Genomic DNA, 16,617 nt, shown 5'->3' with positions numbered 1-16,617 from the left:
AGGCCAATTTAGTATGGCCAGGTCTGTAAAGAAGATTAGTGACCCTGATGGGTTTTTACAGATATGGACAGTGGTCACCATTGGGCTAGCTTTTATCCAGATTTTTATTGCATTTAAATTTCACCCTCTGCCATAATGAGAATCAAACCCATATCCCCACTAATCTGGGGTTCTGGATTACCATGACATTGCCACTACGCTAACAACTCCCCTTATGATATTGCCGGGTTGTTAGTCAATGACAGGATAAGAGCTAAATAGCAAGGCTTGTTTAAAAGTACTCCTGCCTCTGATCAAGTGATGAAGTAACTACCCGGGCTGATTTGTTTAACAGAACCTTTATGAAAAGAATTCTGTCAGTAAACGTTGGGTTCACTTATGGTACACTTCTTTTCATATTTTGGTATGAACTGCAGATAATTGTGCATTAATGGGGTTTAGTGACACAGCTATGTGTGTAGTTAAAGGTTGTGGAACAAATGGAAGGTTCTGTTGAAAAGCAATCGGAAAACACATTTATGGGATCTGTGGGATTGATGTATTTCAAACATGATTAGTTAAGAGAGAAAGGAGTCCTTTGAGTGTGAGGACATATTAATCAAGAAATGAATTCAATGCTTTTTGCTTCCTGATCTTTTTTGAGATAACATATTTGCCAATTCTTTCAGTTGTATTATTTTCTCTTTAACCTTCTTTTTGGAGCTTCTTTACATTAAGTACTACATCAGACAAAATGAATGCAAGCAATGTGATTCTAATTGATATCAATAGTGTACATGTGTCTGTTTGTCCTCATACCCTGTCAGGAAGTACTTGGTTTTCATTCCAACCCTTTGCCCGCCTGTTGTAGGAGCACACTGGATAGGAAATTGGGAGACGTGTCTCCCACCATAATATTCAGCTGCTTCTCAAGATAGGCAGCTTTAATTCAATAGCACATTTGACCATTTGCACAAATTCATCACTCAAGGGCATCAGGCTACCTCCTCACACTCAGGGAATGACACTTTGCAAAGCCAAATCTAGCTGTTTCTAGAAATGAGGGAAAAAAGCGAATCAAGTGAAGAAAATGGAGTCACTGTTTCAAACTCCAGACTTGGGAAAACCTTTTAAAAACTGACAAGTCGTGAATAAAAGTCATTCTGTCAAGGCATGCTGGGCTGAAAGCCTTATACAGGAAGGTTGCATCCAAGGCTATTTGACTCATTTTATATTTACAGCCATCCCAGGAGCGTATGCATGAATTGCAATGAATTTTTCAAGAACGTCTAACAATAGTTAGTTACTCTAGAACTTGATTGCAGCAATTTCAGCCTGAATTTGTGAAAATATGCATCTTGTACCCGTATCCATACGTTATTTCAGTCACAACCTTGAATTATAACCAATGCATGTGTCTGAAATACTGTACAGTATAAGGTTTGGGACTATGCTGGGACTTGTGCATTTATTTTTAACACTAATACAGCCCAAACAAAATGTTACATCTGTCAGGAACATGAGGAGCTAATTATAGAAATTGCATCAGTTCAGCTGCCGGTCAGGCAACTTGGCAAACAGTTAGATCATCGCTGGAGCTGTTTAACACCCTTAACATTTTAGCCCCTTAAGTTTTAAACAATTTGTGGAGAAAAGTCCTTCAAAAAATATCCCCCTTGAAACCTCACAATGAGATTCTACTGTTAGTTACTTAGCTTTAGTGAGCTACCCACTCAAATGGGAGGTGATAGCCCAGTGGTATTAGCACTAGATTATTAATGCAGAAGCCCTGGTAATATTCTGGAGGCCTGGGTTTGAATCCTGCCATAACAGATGGAATTTGAATTCAATAAAGATATGGGTTAGGAGCCTAATGGTCGCTGTGCAACCAGTGTCATTCCCTGAGTAGAGGAAGCAGCTTGATTCCACAGAGTGATGAATTTGTGTGAGGGACAAACAGACATATGTATGCTATTGATATCAATTAGAATCATGTTGCTAAAGTTAAAAAGCATACAACACCAGGTTATAGTCCAACAGGTTTATTTGGAAACACTAGCTTTCAAAGCACTCCTTCTTCATCAACCACCTGATGAAGAAGCAGTGCTCAAAAACTAGTGCTTCCAAATAAATCTGTTGGACTATAACCTAGTGTTGTGTGATTTTTAACTTTGTCCACCCCAGCCCAACACCGGCATCTCCAAATCAATCATGTTACTAGCATTCATTTTGTCTGATGCCTCCCCCCATCTCATCCCAGATTCAACCCTCCAACTCGACACTGCCCTCTTGAACTGTCCTACCTGTCCATCTTCCTTCCCACCTGTCCGCTCCACTCCCCCCCCCGACCTATCACTATTGTCCACCACCTCCCACCTGCATCTACCTATCGCCTTCCCAGCTACCTTCATCCCACCCCCACTCTCCTATTTATCTCTCAGCCCCCTTTCCACACCACCCCCCTCCCCCACACACATTCCTGATTAAGCCCGAAATGTCGACTCTTCTGCTCCTTGGATGCTGCCTGACCTGCTGTGCTTTTCCAGTGCCACATTCTTCGGCAATTGTCAGGAAAAGCCCACCAGGTTCAATGATGTCCATTAGGGAAGGAGACTGCCATCCTTAACTGGTCTGGCCTACATTTGACACCAGACCCACACCTGTGTGGTTGACTCTTGATCGCCCTCTGGGCAATTAGGGAAGGGTAAACGTTGCTGGCCTAGCTAATGGCGACCATATTCCTGTGAATGAAGAAAAAAAAGAACTGGCTTCTCTACCTTTTAGTTCAGATCAAGTGGAGTATTTTCTTCTCAGTTTAATATCCGTAAAGTCACACATTATTCCAAGGGGTAGCATTATACTGTCAGACTGATTCCAACCAGTACCTGATAACTCTATTTCTTCAAAAATAGCTTCTAAATAAGTCTTTCTTTTAGTTCCCATTGTTTGTTGTCTTCCAGTATTATCATTGTGATTTTAAAAATATCCAAGTTGTGCAGGTACTTTTTATATGATAAATTGAGATTTGTGTAAATCACAATGATGCAAGTGAACACATGATTGCTGCATGCCCAACTCACTCTGATTTGGAGACGCTGGTGTTAGACTGGAGTATACAATCATCTGATGAAGGAGCAGTGCTCTGAAAGCTAGTGCTTCCAACTAAACCTGTTGGAGTATAACTTGGTGTTGTGTGATTTCTAACTTTGTACAACTCACTCTGGTAGGCTTATTCTCCCCTGCCCTCCCCCTTCTCAGATTACACCAAGGGAGGGGTCACAACAATCTTCAAGCTTCACATCGGGATTGCAGTTGAAAAAGGTATGGGAAGCACTCACATAAAGGACTTGAAGAGTCTTACGTGGTATTAAGGAGTAAGCAACCTCAGGCACCACTTTATGTGCAGACGCAAACAGCCCAAGATAATCTAGATCAGTATATATTTATATATAGGTGGCAGTACTGGCTTAAAGCACAGGATAAAACATGATGAGAGACAGTGGTAATGTCAATGAACTAATAATCCATATGTCCAGAGAGTGATGCTGGAAAAGCACAGCAAATCAGGCAGCATCCGAGGAGTAGGAGAATTGACATTTCTGGCATAACCCGTTCAATCAGGAATGAGGCATATGAAGGGCTTATGCCAGAAACCTCAATTCTCCTACTTCTCGGATACTGCCTGACCTGCTGTGTTTTTCCAGCACCACAGTCTCGACTCTGATCTCCAGCATCTACAGTTCCTCACTTTCTCCTAATAATCCATATGCCCAGGCTAATGGTTTGAATCCCATCATGGCAGATGATGAGATTTGAAATTCAATTTTTAAAAGCAACTGCTCTAATGATAACCATGAAACCATTCCCAAATGATGTAAAAATCCATTTGGTTCACTACTGTACTTTAGGGAAGGGAACTCCATGATCCTCTGACTCCAGACTACAGTAATATGTTTGACCCTTAACTGCCCTCTGAAATGACCAACCAAGTCACTCAATTCAAGGTAAATTAGTCATAGACACTAAATGCAGTCCTCGCTGTCAACTGTCACATCCCATGAATGAATAAAGACACACCGTAGGTGCAGTCACTCAGTCCAAAATACTTCAGACCATGGTATCCTTGGCTATAGTTACCAAGAAGGTCTGACCTCTCACTTCTCCCCTCCTCTGAGGTGGAGTGACCCTCAGGTGAAACCACAACCAGTCATCTCTCTCCAATGGGAGAGCAGCTATGTGGTCCTCTGGGACTATGGAATCTTTACCTACAATATCAATGTGTAAGCAGCAGTATTGGCTTATAGGACAAGATAAAGCAACTTAGTTGTAAGAATCATTTTAGGGAATTGATAGAAACAATCTAGCAAAAGCTAACTGCTTTGCCAGTGCCTTGAAATTGCTCCTGGCTGATGTTTTTAATTCCTATGGTTGCATAGCCAGAGAGAAAAACTATAAAGAGCCTGTCATACTTGGAAATGAATGCACTGAATCTACATTTAGAGGTATGTGAGATGAGTCAGACCTGTACATGTCATTCGCTAGCTTTAGTATTGTTTTCCTTGTGGGTATAATCTGCCCACACATACACTTCCAGATGAAAAAGGGCCCTTTGGGTGAATGCCCAAGTCTGAGTCACCGCCTGGAAAAGAGAAAAGATGAAAGTGGGCCATAATCACTTCTCTTTTTTTTATTGAGACGTGAAAATAATCTAACTCTCCTGTTGCAAGATGAGCAACAAAATGCTTATGTTTGGCCAGCAGGGATGGTTTGACAGAACTTGCCTACCCCTTTCATGTAGAGAATCCGCAATATCAAAGTATCGCTGAAAATATCCTTTGAAGGGTGCCAGCTTTGAATGTGATCGAGGATGCACAAAGTTTCCTGACTTCAGTTGTGTTCTCAACAGGTTTAAAAGCATTGCTGCATATAATCCATCACCCCTGTACTCACTGCCCTACACTGTCCCATTCACCCATCACCCCTGTACGCACTTCCCTACACTGTCCCATTCCCCCATCACCCCTGTACGCACTGCCCTACACAGTCCCATTCCCCCATCATCCCTGTACTCACTGGCCTACACAGTCCCATTCCCCCATTACCCCTGCACTCACTGCCCTACACTATCCCATTCCCCCATTACCCCTGTACTCACTGACCTACACTGTCCCATTCCCCCAACACCCCTGTACTCACTGCCCTACACAGTCCCATTCACCCATCACCCCTGTGCGCACAACCCTACACTGTCCCATTCCCCCATTACCCCTGTACTCACTCACCTACACTGTCCCATTCCCCCAACACCCCTGTACTCACTGCCCTACACAGTCCCATTCACCCATCACCCCTGTGCGCACAACCCTATACTGTCCCATTCCCCCATCACCCCTATACTCACTGCCCTACACTGTCCCATTCCCGCATCACCCCTGTATGCACTGCCCTACATTGTCCCATTCCCCCATCACCCCTGTACTCACTGCCCTACACTGTCCCATTCCCCATTACCCCTGTACTCATTGACCTACACTGTCCCATTCCCCCATCATCCTTGTACTCACTGCCCTACACTGTCCCATTCCCCCATTACCCCTGTACTCACTGATCTACAATGTCCCATTCCCCCATCACCCCTGTACTCACTCACCTACACTGTCCCATTCCCCCATCACTCCTGTACTCACTCACCTACACTGTCCCATTCCCCCATCGCCCCTGTACTCATTGACCTACACTGTCCCATTCCCCCATCACCTCTGTACTCACTGACCTACACTGTCCCATTCCCCCATCACCCCTGTACTCACTGACCTACACTGTCCCATTCCCCCATCACCCCTGTACTCACTCACCTACACTGTCCCATTCCCCCATCACCCTTGTACTCACTGACCTACACTGTCCCATTCCCCCATCACCCCTGTACTCACTCACCTACACTGTCCCATTCCCCCATCACCCCTGTACTCACTGACCTACACTGTCCCATTCCCCCAACACCCCTGTACTCACTGCCCTACACAGTCTCATTCACCCATCACCCCTGTGCGCACAACCCTACACTGTCCCATTCCCCCATCACCCCTATACTCACTGCCCTACACTGTCCCATTCCCGCATCACCCCTGTATGCACTGCCCTACATTGTCCCATTCCCCCATCACCCCTGTACTCACTCACCTACACTGTCCCATTCCCCCATCACCCTTGTACTCACTGCCCTACACTGTCCCATTCCCCCATTACCCCTGTACTCACTGATCTACAATGTCCCATTCCCCCATCACTCCTGTACTCACTCACCTACACTGTCCCATTCCCCCATCACCCCTGTACTCATTGACCTACACTGTCCCATTCCCCCATCACCTCTGTACTCACTGACCTACACTGTCCCATTCCCCCATCACCCCTGTACTCACTCACCTACACTGTCCCATTCCCCCATCACCCCAGTACTCACTGACCTACACTGTCCCATTCCCCCATCACCCTTGTACTCACTGACCTACACTGTCCCATTCCCCCATCACCCCTGTACTCACTGACCTACACTGTCCCATTCCCCCATTACCCCTGTACTCACTGACCTACACTGTCCCATTCCCCCATCACCCCGTACTCACTCACCTACACTGTCCCATTCCCCCATTACCCCTGTACTCACTGATCTACAATGTCCCATTCCCCCATCACTCCTGTACTCACTCACCTACACTGTCCCATTCCCCCATCACCCCTGTACTCATTGACCTACACTGTCCCATTCCCCCATCACCTCTGTACTCACTGACCTACACTGTCCCATTCCCCCATCACCCCTGTACTCACTGACCTACACTGTCCCATTCCCCCATCACCCCTGTACTCACTCACCTACACTGTCCCATTCCCCCATCACCCCAGTACTCACTGACCTACACTGTCCCATTCCCCCATCACCCTTGTACTCACTGACCTACACTGTCCCATTCCCCCATCACCCCTGTACTCACTGACCTACACTGTCCCATTCCCCCATTACCCCTGTACTCACTGACCTACACTGTCCCATTCCCCCATCACCCCGTACTCACTCACCTACACTGTCCCATTCCCCCATCACCCCTGTACTCACTCACCTACACTGTCCCATTCCCCCATCACCCCTGTACTCACTACCCTACACTATCCCGTTCACCTATCACCACTGTACTCACTGACCTACACTGTCCCATTGTCCCACTCATTACCCCTGATGTGGGTATTAGCCCTTTTTTTAAGATTGCATTAAAAACTCTTACATGGAAATGGAGATTTTTATACTGCGAGCGTGTCAATTTCTAGTCCTACCTTAATTATTTTGCATTGAGGCCATGTAATCATGCAGGTCACACCCCATAACCACCATGAGTGCTTCACCCTGCTGCCCCTCCACTACTCATCCCAACCAGTGGCCTTGCATGCAGCATGTCTGTCCATCTTCACAAGCCAGTAGGAAAGCAAAAAATCTCTGTTATCGACTAACATGGTCCTTGACTGCCAATCCAACGACAATATATCCCCATCTCCAATATTTATGTGGGTAACAGAATCATAGATTTTTAAAGAAACAAATAAAGACTGATATGTTTATATTGGTGCTTAGGACAAAGCACTTTTATCATTTTTATAATGTTTGAAACATATATAGTACATCTAGAAGGAGGTCATTCAACCCATCATTCCTACATCTGTTCTTTGAAAGAACTATCCCAAACTGTGTTTTTGCCTAGTAACCATGCATTTCCTTTCCTTTCCTTTTCATGCTGTAGTCCAATTTTGTTTTGGAAGTTAATATTAATTCTGCACCACTTCAGACTTCATACTCCAGATATAGCAACTGAAGCAGAATGTGAAAAGCAAACAGTGGAGAAAAAACACATATGCCTTGAATTGTAACAAAAGTAGTCTTCTCCAGGCTTCCTTGTCTGAAAAATAATTGCCATTTCCTGATGTTCCTAGGTCTGTCCTGGAGGGAATGGCAAATCTTTTTTGACTGTGAAGCTATTCACATAAATGAATACTTCTGGTTTTTGAAGGACTAAGGTTTTCAATCCTTTGTTTTGCAGATTTGTTGCACAAAATCCAATGAGATTAGAGCGTTTGGGGATAACGCATGTACTGAACAGTGCAGAAGGCAACTCATTCATGCACGTTAACACCAATGCCGAGTTCTACGCAGGGTCTGGAATCGTCTACCATGGAATTAAGGCCAATGACACAGAAGCATTTAATCTCAGTGCCTACTTTGAAGAAGCTGCAGATTTTATTGATAAATCACTAGCACAAAAGGATGGTAAGCAGAAAGTATACGGCAGAAATGTTATCATATCGTAATCACTATTAGTTTTGTTTGTAGACAGTTATGCTATCTCACCACAACCCTGTTGTGATGATAACTGACTTATTCTGCCAGTCATTGGTTTTAAAAAAGGTTCCACCAGGCCTTACATGAAGCCAGCCATTAAGTTGGTACCCACTAAGTTATAGGGTCCTAAAAAAGAAAGAATGAAGTAGGCGGCATGGTGGCTCAGTGGTTAGCACTGCTGCCTCATAGTGCCAGGGATCTGGGTTCGATTCCAGCCGTGGGCGACTGTTTGTGTGGAGTTTGCATATCCTCCCCATGTCTGGGTTTCCTCTGGGTACTCCGGTTTCCTCCTACAATCCAAAAGATGTGCAGGTCAGGTGAATTGGCCATGCTAAATTGCCCATAGTGTTAGGTCTGTTAGTCAAGGGGAAATATAGGGAAATGGGTCTGGGTGGGTTACTCTTCAGAGGGTCGGTATGGACTTGTTAGGCCGTAGGGCCTGTTTCCACATTGTAGGGACTCTATGAGATAAACCTCTTTTTCGTTATTTAGCAAGAATTAATTCTATTTTGACAGACATAGCACTAACGAACAGTACTTTTCGTTTTTCAATCTCATAAGAAGAGTAATCTATCTGGACTCGATCATAAATTCTAAGAACAAAGTTCAAATTCTCAAAACTGAACTGTACAAGAGAGCAAAGGGGACTTCTCTTTGCAAAATAATGCCTGAATTAGATTGGCGAACTACAAAGGAATTTAGCACATAAATATCTTGTACTCTGGCATGATTGCATAGTGGTTTGTCCCTACAAAAGGGTATTGTGTGACCTGGTTATGTTAACTTATGCAAAATAGTCAATGGCTATGTACTGCTCTGATAATCCAGAAGCTTGGATGATAACATAAAGAAAATAAATTCAATTTTCATGGTTTCCATTTGGGAAATTTCAATGATATTTGAACAAATTTGGAAGTTAAAAAGCTGCGATCAGTAAAAGTAATCAAATTATCAAATTATTGTGAAAATTCAGCAGGCTCACTAGTATTTCTTGAGGAAAGGAAGCCTGTTATCCTTTCCTGATGCTGCCTAAATGGGACTCTAGCCCCATTGACTCCAACTGCGATGTGATATGGTTTATCAAACCATTCTTATTAAACAGCTTCAAGACAAGGGCCTACCACCACGTTCGCAAAGTGACTCAAGATGACCAGTAAATCCTGACCTTGCAAATGGCACCCACTTGTTGAGTTTCTTCAAGTACTCAAAAGCTGAGATTGAAATGGTGCTATGAAAGTAATGGATGGAGAGTTGATCATTCAGCATTTCCCAGCACCCAGCTTTAGCAGTAGCAGCACAAGGTTGGAATTAAAACACATGGTTTTAATCAGCAAATATGGTTTGGCATGGGGTACTTGGAAGACCAGGTGAACCAGAACCCATGTTTAACCAGGCAAAAATAAATTAGTCACTGACATTGCATTATCTTTGACTAATGATTATGTAAAGTATTCCTTCTAGTTGACAATAGGATTGATATATGCCTAAACCTCTCATTAAAATAAAAACAATTAATTTTGATATGGGTACTCATTGAATATGCTTTTCTAGATTTCATGTAGCCTAGACTGAAATTGAGCCACTGATGTTAATAAATGATGCCAATACACAATTTTTATTTATCTTAAAATTTGATGCACAGATTTGTTTTATACTCAACTAAACAGCAACTAGTCTTGAAGGGAGATTATAAGCATTAATCTTTATGATATTATTGTATATAATTTAGGTGAAGTTTATGTCCTGTTTTAGCTCTCAATCTTTTCCACATTAAGGAGGACAATCAATTCCTCTATGCAGTGTGCTAGGCTCAATTGTCTTCAGCTGCTTCTTCAATGACCTTCCATCCATCATGAGGTCAGATGTTGGGAGGTTCACTGAGAGTTGATAATGTTGAGCACCATTTGCAACACCTCTGTCACTGAAGCAGCCCATGTCCATATTCAGCAAGACCTGAACAACATCCAGATATTAGCGAGAAGATTTGTAGCTCAGATTAAGGATTTGGATGTAGGTTTACTCGCTGAGCTGAAAGGTTCATTTCCAGATGTTTCGTTACCTTACTAGATAACATCTTCAGTGAGCCTCATGCGAAGCAATGCTGAAAATTCCTGCTTTCTATTTATATGTTTGGGTTTCTTTGGGTTGGTGATGTCATTTCCTGTGGTGATGTTATTTCCTGTGGTGAAGTCACTTCCAGTTCCTTTTCTCAGGGGGTGGTAGATGGGGTCCATCTTGATGTGTTTGTTGATAGAGTTCCAGTTGGACTCCAACCGGAAGATGAGGTTTTGTTCCTCCAATTTGCAGTTTCGTTCATTGTGGCAATGGAGGTGGCCAAGGATGGTCATGTCGGAATGGGAGTGGTTGGGACAATTGATATGGGCAGTGACTGGGATGTCCAGTCAGCCCCTGCTGGCCTGGCTGAGATACTCTGTGAACTGTTCCCTAAGTTTACATTCGATCTTCCCATTGTAGAGAAGACAACATCAGGAGTATCTGCTGCAGTAAACTAGATTAGAAGAGAGGTAGGTGAACCTCTGTCTCACCTGGAAAGACTGTTTGAGGCCCTAGATGGAGGCGAAAGGGGGATGGTGTATCAGCAGGTTTTGCACCTTTTCCGGTTGCAGGGGAAGGGAGGTGGTGCGATGGAGGACTGTCTGGATGACAGATGGAAGAAAAGCATGTTGTTCGAAATAGACAGGCATCTGGGATGCTTGGGAGTGGAATGTCTCCTCATCCGAGCAGATGAGGAGGAATCGGGAGAACGGGATGGAGTTCTTGTAGAGTACTGGGTGGGAGGAGGTGTAGTCCAGGTAGTTATGGGAGTCTGTGGGTTTGTAGTAAACATCCGTCTGGAGACCGTCACCAGAGATTGAAGTGAAGAGGTCAAAAAAGGGGAGGGAGGTGTCTGAGATGGACCAAGTTGGGGTGGACGTTGTGGGCAAAGTCGATGAACTGCTCCAGTTCATTCAGGACACTTCACCGATGCAGTCATCGATGTAGCAGCGGAAGAGTTGGGACACAGTGCCGTATAGGTGCTGAAGAGGGACTGTTCGACATAACTGCCAAAAAGGCAAGTGTAGCTAGAGCCCATCCGGATGCCCATGGCCAGCCCCTGGATTTGGAGGAAATGGGAGGAATTGAAAGAAACATTGTTAAGGGTGAGGACCAGTTTGGCGAGGCGGAGGAGGATATTGTGGGAGGGGTACTGGATAGGTCTGTTGGGAAGCGGAGGGGCTGGAGGCCATCCTTGTGGGGGATGCACATCCATAGTGAAGAGAAAGGGCTGGGGAACTGGAAGTTACTGAAGAGATGGAGGGTGTGGTTGGTATCGCAGATGAAGGTGGGGAGTGCCTGAACCAAGGGGGAGAGGATGGTGCTGAGGTACGACGCGATGAGTTCGGTGGGGGAGGAGCATGCTGAGACAATGGGTCGGCCGGGGTAGTTGGGCTTGTGGATCTTGGAGTACACGTAGAACCGGGCAGTGCTGGACTGGGGGAACTATTTGTTTGTTGGCAATGGAGGGAGATCAGTGGAGAAAACGAGGGCATGGACAGTGTGAATGATTTCGGTCTGATGGTTCATGGTGGGGTTGTGGGCAAGGGGGAGGTAGGACGTGGTGTTGGAGAGTTGGTTCAGGCACTTCCCACCTACATCCGTGACAGCAACCACGCCCTCCATATCTTCAGTAACTTCCGTTCCCCGGCCCCCAGCGTTTTATCTTCACTATGAATGTGCAGTCCTTATACGCGTCCATCTCCCACAAGGGTGGCCTCCAGGCCGTTCACTTCTTCATCTCTAACAGACCCATTCAGTCCCCCTCCACCCCCCTTCCACCAATACCCTCCTCCACCTCGCCGAACTGATCCTCACCCTGAACAACCTTTCCTTCAACTCCTCCCATTTCTTCCAAATCCAGGGAGTGGCCATGGGCACTCAGATGGACCCCAGCTATGCCTGCTTCTTTGTCAGCTATATCAAACAGTCCCTCTTAGGTACCTATACAGGCACTGTGCCCCAACTCTTCTGCCGTTACATTGATGACTGCATCAGTGCAGCGTCCTGCACCCAGGCTGAGCTGGAGCAATTCATCGACTTCGCCCACAACGTCCACCCTGCCCTCAAATTACTTGGTCCATCGTGGACACCTCCCTCCCCTTTCTTGACCTCGCCATTTCCATTTCAGGTGACAGTCTCCAGATGAACGTACTCCCATAACTACCTGGACTTCACTTCTTACCACCCTGCATCCTGCAAGTCCTCTATCCCATTCTCCCAATTCCTCTGCCTCCACTACATCTGCTACTTCCAAGCATCAGGTGCTCCCTATGTGATCTTCTCTACATCGGGGTGACCGAATGTAAATTTAGGGAACGGTTTGCCCAGCTTCTCAGTTTGGCCCACAAGGGCTGACCAGACCTCCCAGTCACCACCCATTTTAAGTTCCCCTTCCCATTCCCTTTCTGACACGACCATCCTTGGCCTCCTCCATTGCCAAAACGAACCAAACCGCAAATTGGAGGAATAACATCTCATCTTCCACCTGGGCAGCCTACAGCCCGGAGGACTCAACACTGAGTTCTCCAATTTCAATAACCTCCCTTCCCATCCCCCAACTCCCTTCCCAGCTCTCCCCATCCCTTCCACTCCTCCCTGTCACCAATCGGATTCATTCCTCCCATTGACCAACCAGGTTGTACCCTCTACCTGTCTTCACCTATGCCCACTTCAGCACCCTGCCCCCACCAACCCCTTTATCTGCAGCTCTCCCTACACCCACACCCAGTCCTGAAGAAGGGTTAGACCCAAGACGTCGACTTCTCCACCTCTTGATGCTGCCTGGCCTGCTGTGTTCTTCTAGCCTCCTGCCTGTCTACTTTGATTTCCAGCTTATGCAGTTTTTTTGTCTCTAACCATGTTCTGATAAATAGCAAGCAACATTGTTTGGTACATGTATGGCACAAATGGCCATCTCTAACAAGAAAGAATCTAACCCTTGTTCCATGACATTCAATGATATTTCTGCTGAATCACTCATTATTGACATCCTAGGGGGTTACCATTTTCCAGAAATTGAACTGAAGCAGTCATAGAAAAACTGGCCAAAAGAACAGATAAGAGTTTAGGAATTCTGTGAAAAACAACTCATCTTCTGTCTCCCTGTTGCCTTTCCATCATATGCAAGGCAAGAGTGTGCTGGAATACTCATTACTTGCCTGAATGGATGCATCTCCAACAACATTCAATGAGTTTAACCTAATCCAGGACAAAGTATTTCTCTTATTGGAATTCCAGTTACCAGGTCCAGCATTCATTTTCTTCATTACTGACACGTAGTGACAGAAGTATGTAACATATACAACATCTACGTCAGAGCAAATCACCAAGCGTGATTTGATAGCACCTTCCAAAGACACAATCTCCATCACCTGAAAGGACAAAGGCAGCTAGTGCATAGAATATCACCACATGCAAGTTCCTTTCCAAGCCACACACCATACTGACTCAAAACTATTATTCTTCATTCCCTGTTGCTGGGTCAAATTCCTATAACTCCCTAACCATACTGTAACAGCATTGCAGATGTTCAAGAAGGCAGCTCACCATCACCTTCCCCAGAGCAATTATGGGTGGGCAGTCTTGTCCCCAGTGTTGAGAGGTGGTCAGGCAGCATGCAAGAAGCAGGAGAATCAACATTTCGGGCATAAGCCCTTCATCAGGAATGAGGCTTGTGGGCCGGGGGAGCTGAGAGATAAATGGGAGGGGGGTGAGGCTGGGGGAAAGGTAGCTGGGAAAGTGATAGATGGACGAAGGTGGGGTGAAGGTGATAGGTCGGAGAGGAGGGTGGAGTGGATAGGTAGGAAGGAAGATGGACAGGTCAAGAGGGTGGTGCTGAGTTGGCGGGTTGGATCTGGGATAAAATGGGGGGAGGGGAACTGAGGAAACTGGTGAAATCCACCTTAATCCCACGGTGGAAGATGAGACGTTCTTCCTCCAGGTGGTGGGTGGTAAGGGTTTGGTGATGGAGCAGGCCCAGGACCTGCGTGTCCTTTGGGGGAGTGGGAGGGGGAGTTAGTGTTCTGCCAAGAGGTGGTGGGGTTGGTTGGTGCGTGTGTGTACCAGCAATGTTCTCTGAAGGGTTTGGCTCATCCTACATTAACACAGCAAGAAAAAGGATCAAAATAATTTAGTTTCTATCTTGCAAAAAAGCTCAACTTTCTCCCACACACAGAATCTATTTGTATTTGGCATAGGGTAGCAAAATTATGAGGTAGTTGCTACAACCACAAAGGAAGGTTGAATCAGCTCCCATTTCCAACCTCTTTGCTTGGCTGCATCAAAAATGTAATGTAGCACTTATGTAGTTAATCTGTTTGCCACAAACAATAAGAAGCAAAATACAAGGTTTTCTTGAGTGAAAATCTGATGAATTTAATTATCGAAGCAAATTGCTGCAGATGCTTGAATCTCTACTGAAAACAACAAATGCTGGAAGTCACAGCTGGTCGGACAGCAGCCGAGGAGAGAAGGCAAGCTAAAGTTTCAAGCCTTCAGCTCTGATTAAGAGTCATCTGGGCTCCAAACATTAGTTTCCTTTCCATGGATGCTGTTTGACCTGCTGTGATCTCTGGCATTTGTGGCTTTCAATTTATTTATAGACTGATGCCAAGAAAAAAAATCAAAGATGTGATAGCAAACTCTCTTACACACAAACAAAATTTGCAAAGTTAAAATGGGAATAGTGTCCAGTGCAAGAATGAAGAGAAATTAATATTCTGTTTTCGGTCCTTGGGGTATATTTGAGGACTTGAAGACTTGACAATCTGGTTGGATAGGGACATCCTAAATTGAGGACAACCATGAATATTGCCAATATCTTAGAGTTCTCAGTGTTTGGATATTTCTCCAATTCACTTTGTCATTAGGATTTGTCCTTCCTCTAGTTCCAAATTCAAATCCATCTCCTTGGCTCTGCCATGCTTGAAATATGCTTCATTTGTGTATTCTAGTTTCAGGGTTCATTATCTCTAAGTTGGCTGATTGGAGGTCATTTCTTTCTATTTCCAATATGTGGGCTTCTCATAATGTTGAAAAATCGAAGAGGGGATTCAAGTTAATTCACACTTGACTGGTTTCAGTTGCTTTGATAAGAATTTTGATTTCAGGTTTGACTGGTTGTTGTTTATTAATGGTTCCATGAAACTTGGCTCAATCTGTGGTCAGATGTTTACTGTGGTTATGTTTAAGTGTTTTTTTTCCCCTTTTGAGACTATTTCAGAACACAAACGTCCTAGGAATAAAATTCAGATGATAGAATTTGAAAATCAATTGTCTATATTTTATTACTATTGTAACATATTAAATAAAACAATTGCTAAGTTGGTATAGTGGTGCTAAAATGAAAATATTTTGTGCAATAAAGTGGCAGCACATTGATGTGTCTGCAGAGTTCCACTCGCAAATTAATGTGAGGTACATAGTGCACAGTAGAAATAATTGGATAATTTGAAAGGAGATCATAAATTGTAGGTCACCAGCAATTTATATTAAATACTAAATTATTAGAAAATAATGGAGATTGATGTTAGCTGCTTAATTTTGGACCAAAACCTTGTGATGACCCACACATTCTGATGTGGCATTAGTTAAGCATTTCCTGTAGATAAAAATCGGAGCTCGATGAGTTCTGAAAAGTTGATTGTGTAACATGAGAAGCCAACCTCCTTCATCTTTGTCAGTGCTGAATTTACTTGTTCTCAAGGGCATTTGACATTATTCATCACTTATGTACAAATAATAATTGGGAAAGATACAGATCGACAATAATTCAGAAACCAGAGAAGGTGAATCATTACGATGCAATTGAGAAGTTTTGTCGACCTATTAACCCAGAATGCAGCAACGTAGTCTCAAGATTCTGCGATGCGCTTATTAGTGGAAATAAAATGCTCTCACTGTCCCACTGCCTTATTGATATGTTTCGGAATAGTGACCTTTAAACTTTACAGCCAGACAATATTTTCATTAATGGCATAAAGACATCCTCAAGCCAATTCTGAGAAGGCCAGTTTGTAAACACCCAATATGTTTACCAATATAGGTTCAATTTTCTAGGCCAGAAATTGCTGGGGAAAGCCAGCAGGTCTGGCAGTAGCTGTGGAGAGAAAGCAGAGTTAAGTTCTGAATTCAGAAACTTTGCTTTCTCATCATAGATGATGACAGAGCTGCTGAGTTTCTCCAGCAAT

At 44.4% G+C, this 16,617-nt stretch overlaps 1 protein-coding gene across 1 annotated transcript in view; it reads left to right on the top strand.

Annotated features, from left to right (window-relative positions):
• The window catches only part of dusp3a (dual specificity phosphatase 3a), a 40,466-nt gene that overhangs the window by 11,264 nt on the left and 12,585 nt on the right, over positions 1 to 16,617 (top strand). The window contains exon 3 of the mRNA XM_043675041.2: positions 8,073 to 8,299. Coding sequence (XP_043530976.1) covers positions 8,073 to 8,299 — 227 coding nt within the window. The remainder of the gene's footprint in view (positions 1 to 8,072; positions 8,300 to 16,617) is intronic.

Source organism: Chiloscyllium plagiosum, unplaced genomic scaffold (assembly GCF_037043375.1).
Source record: "Chiloscyllium plagiosum isolate Xiang-an unplaced genomic scaffold, Cpla_swu_hap1 HiC_scaffold_32, whole genome shotgun sequence".
NCBI classification, from domain to species: domain Eukaryota; kingdom Metazoa; phylum Chordata; class Chondrichthyes; order Orectolobiformes; family Hemiscylliidae; genus Chiloscyllium; species Chiloscyllium plagiosum.
Note: the sequence above shows the minus strand (reverse complement) of the source record. Positions and strands in the feature narration are given on the sequence as shown.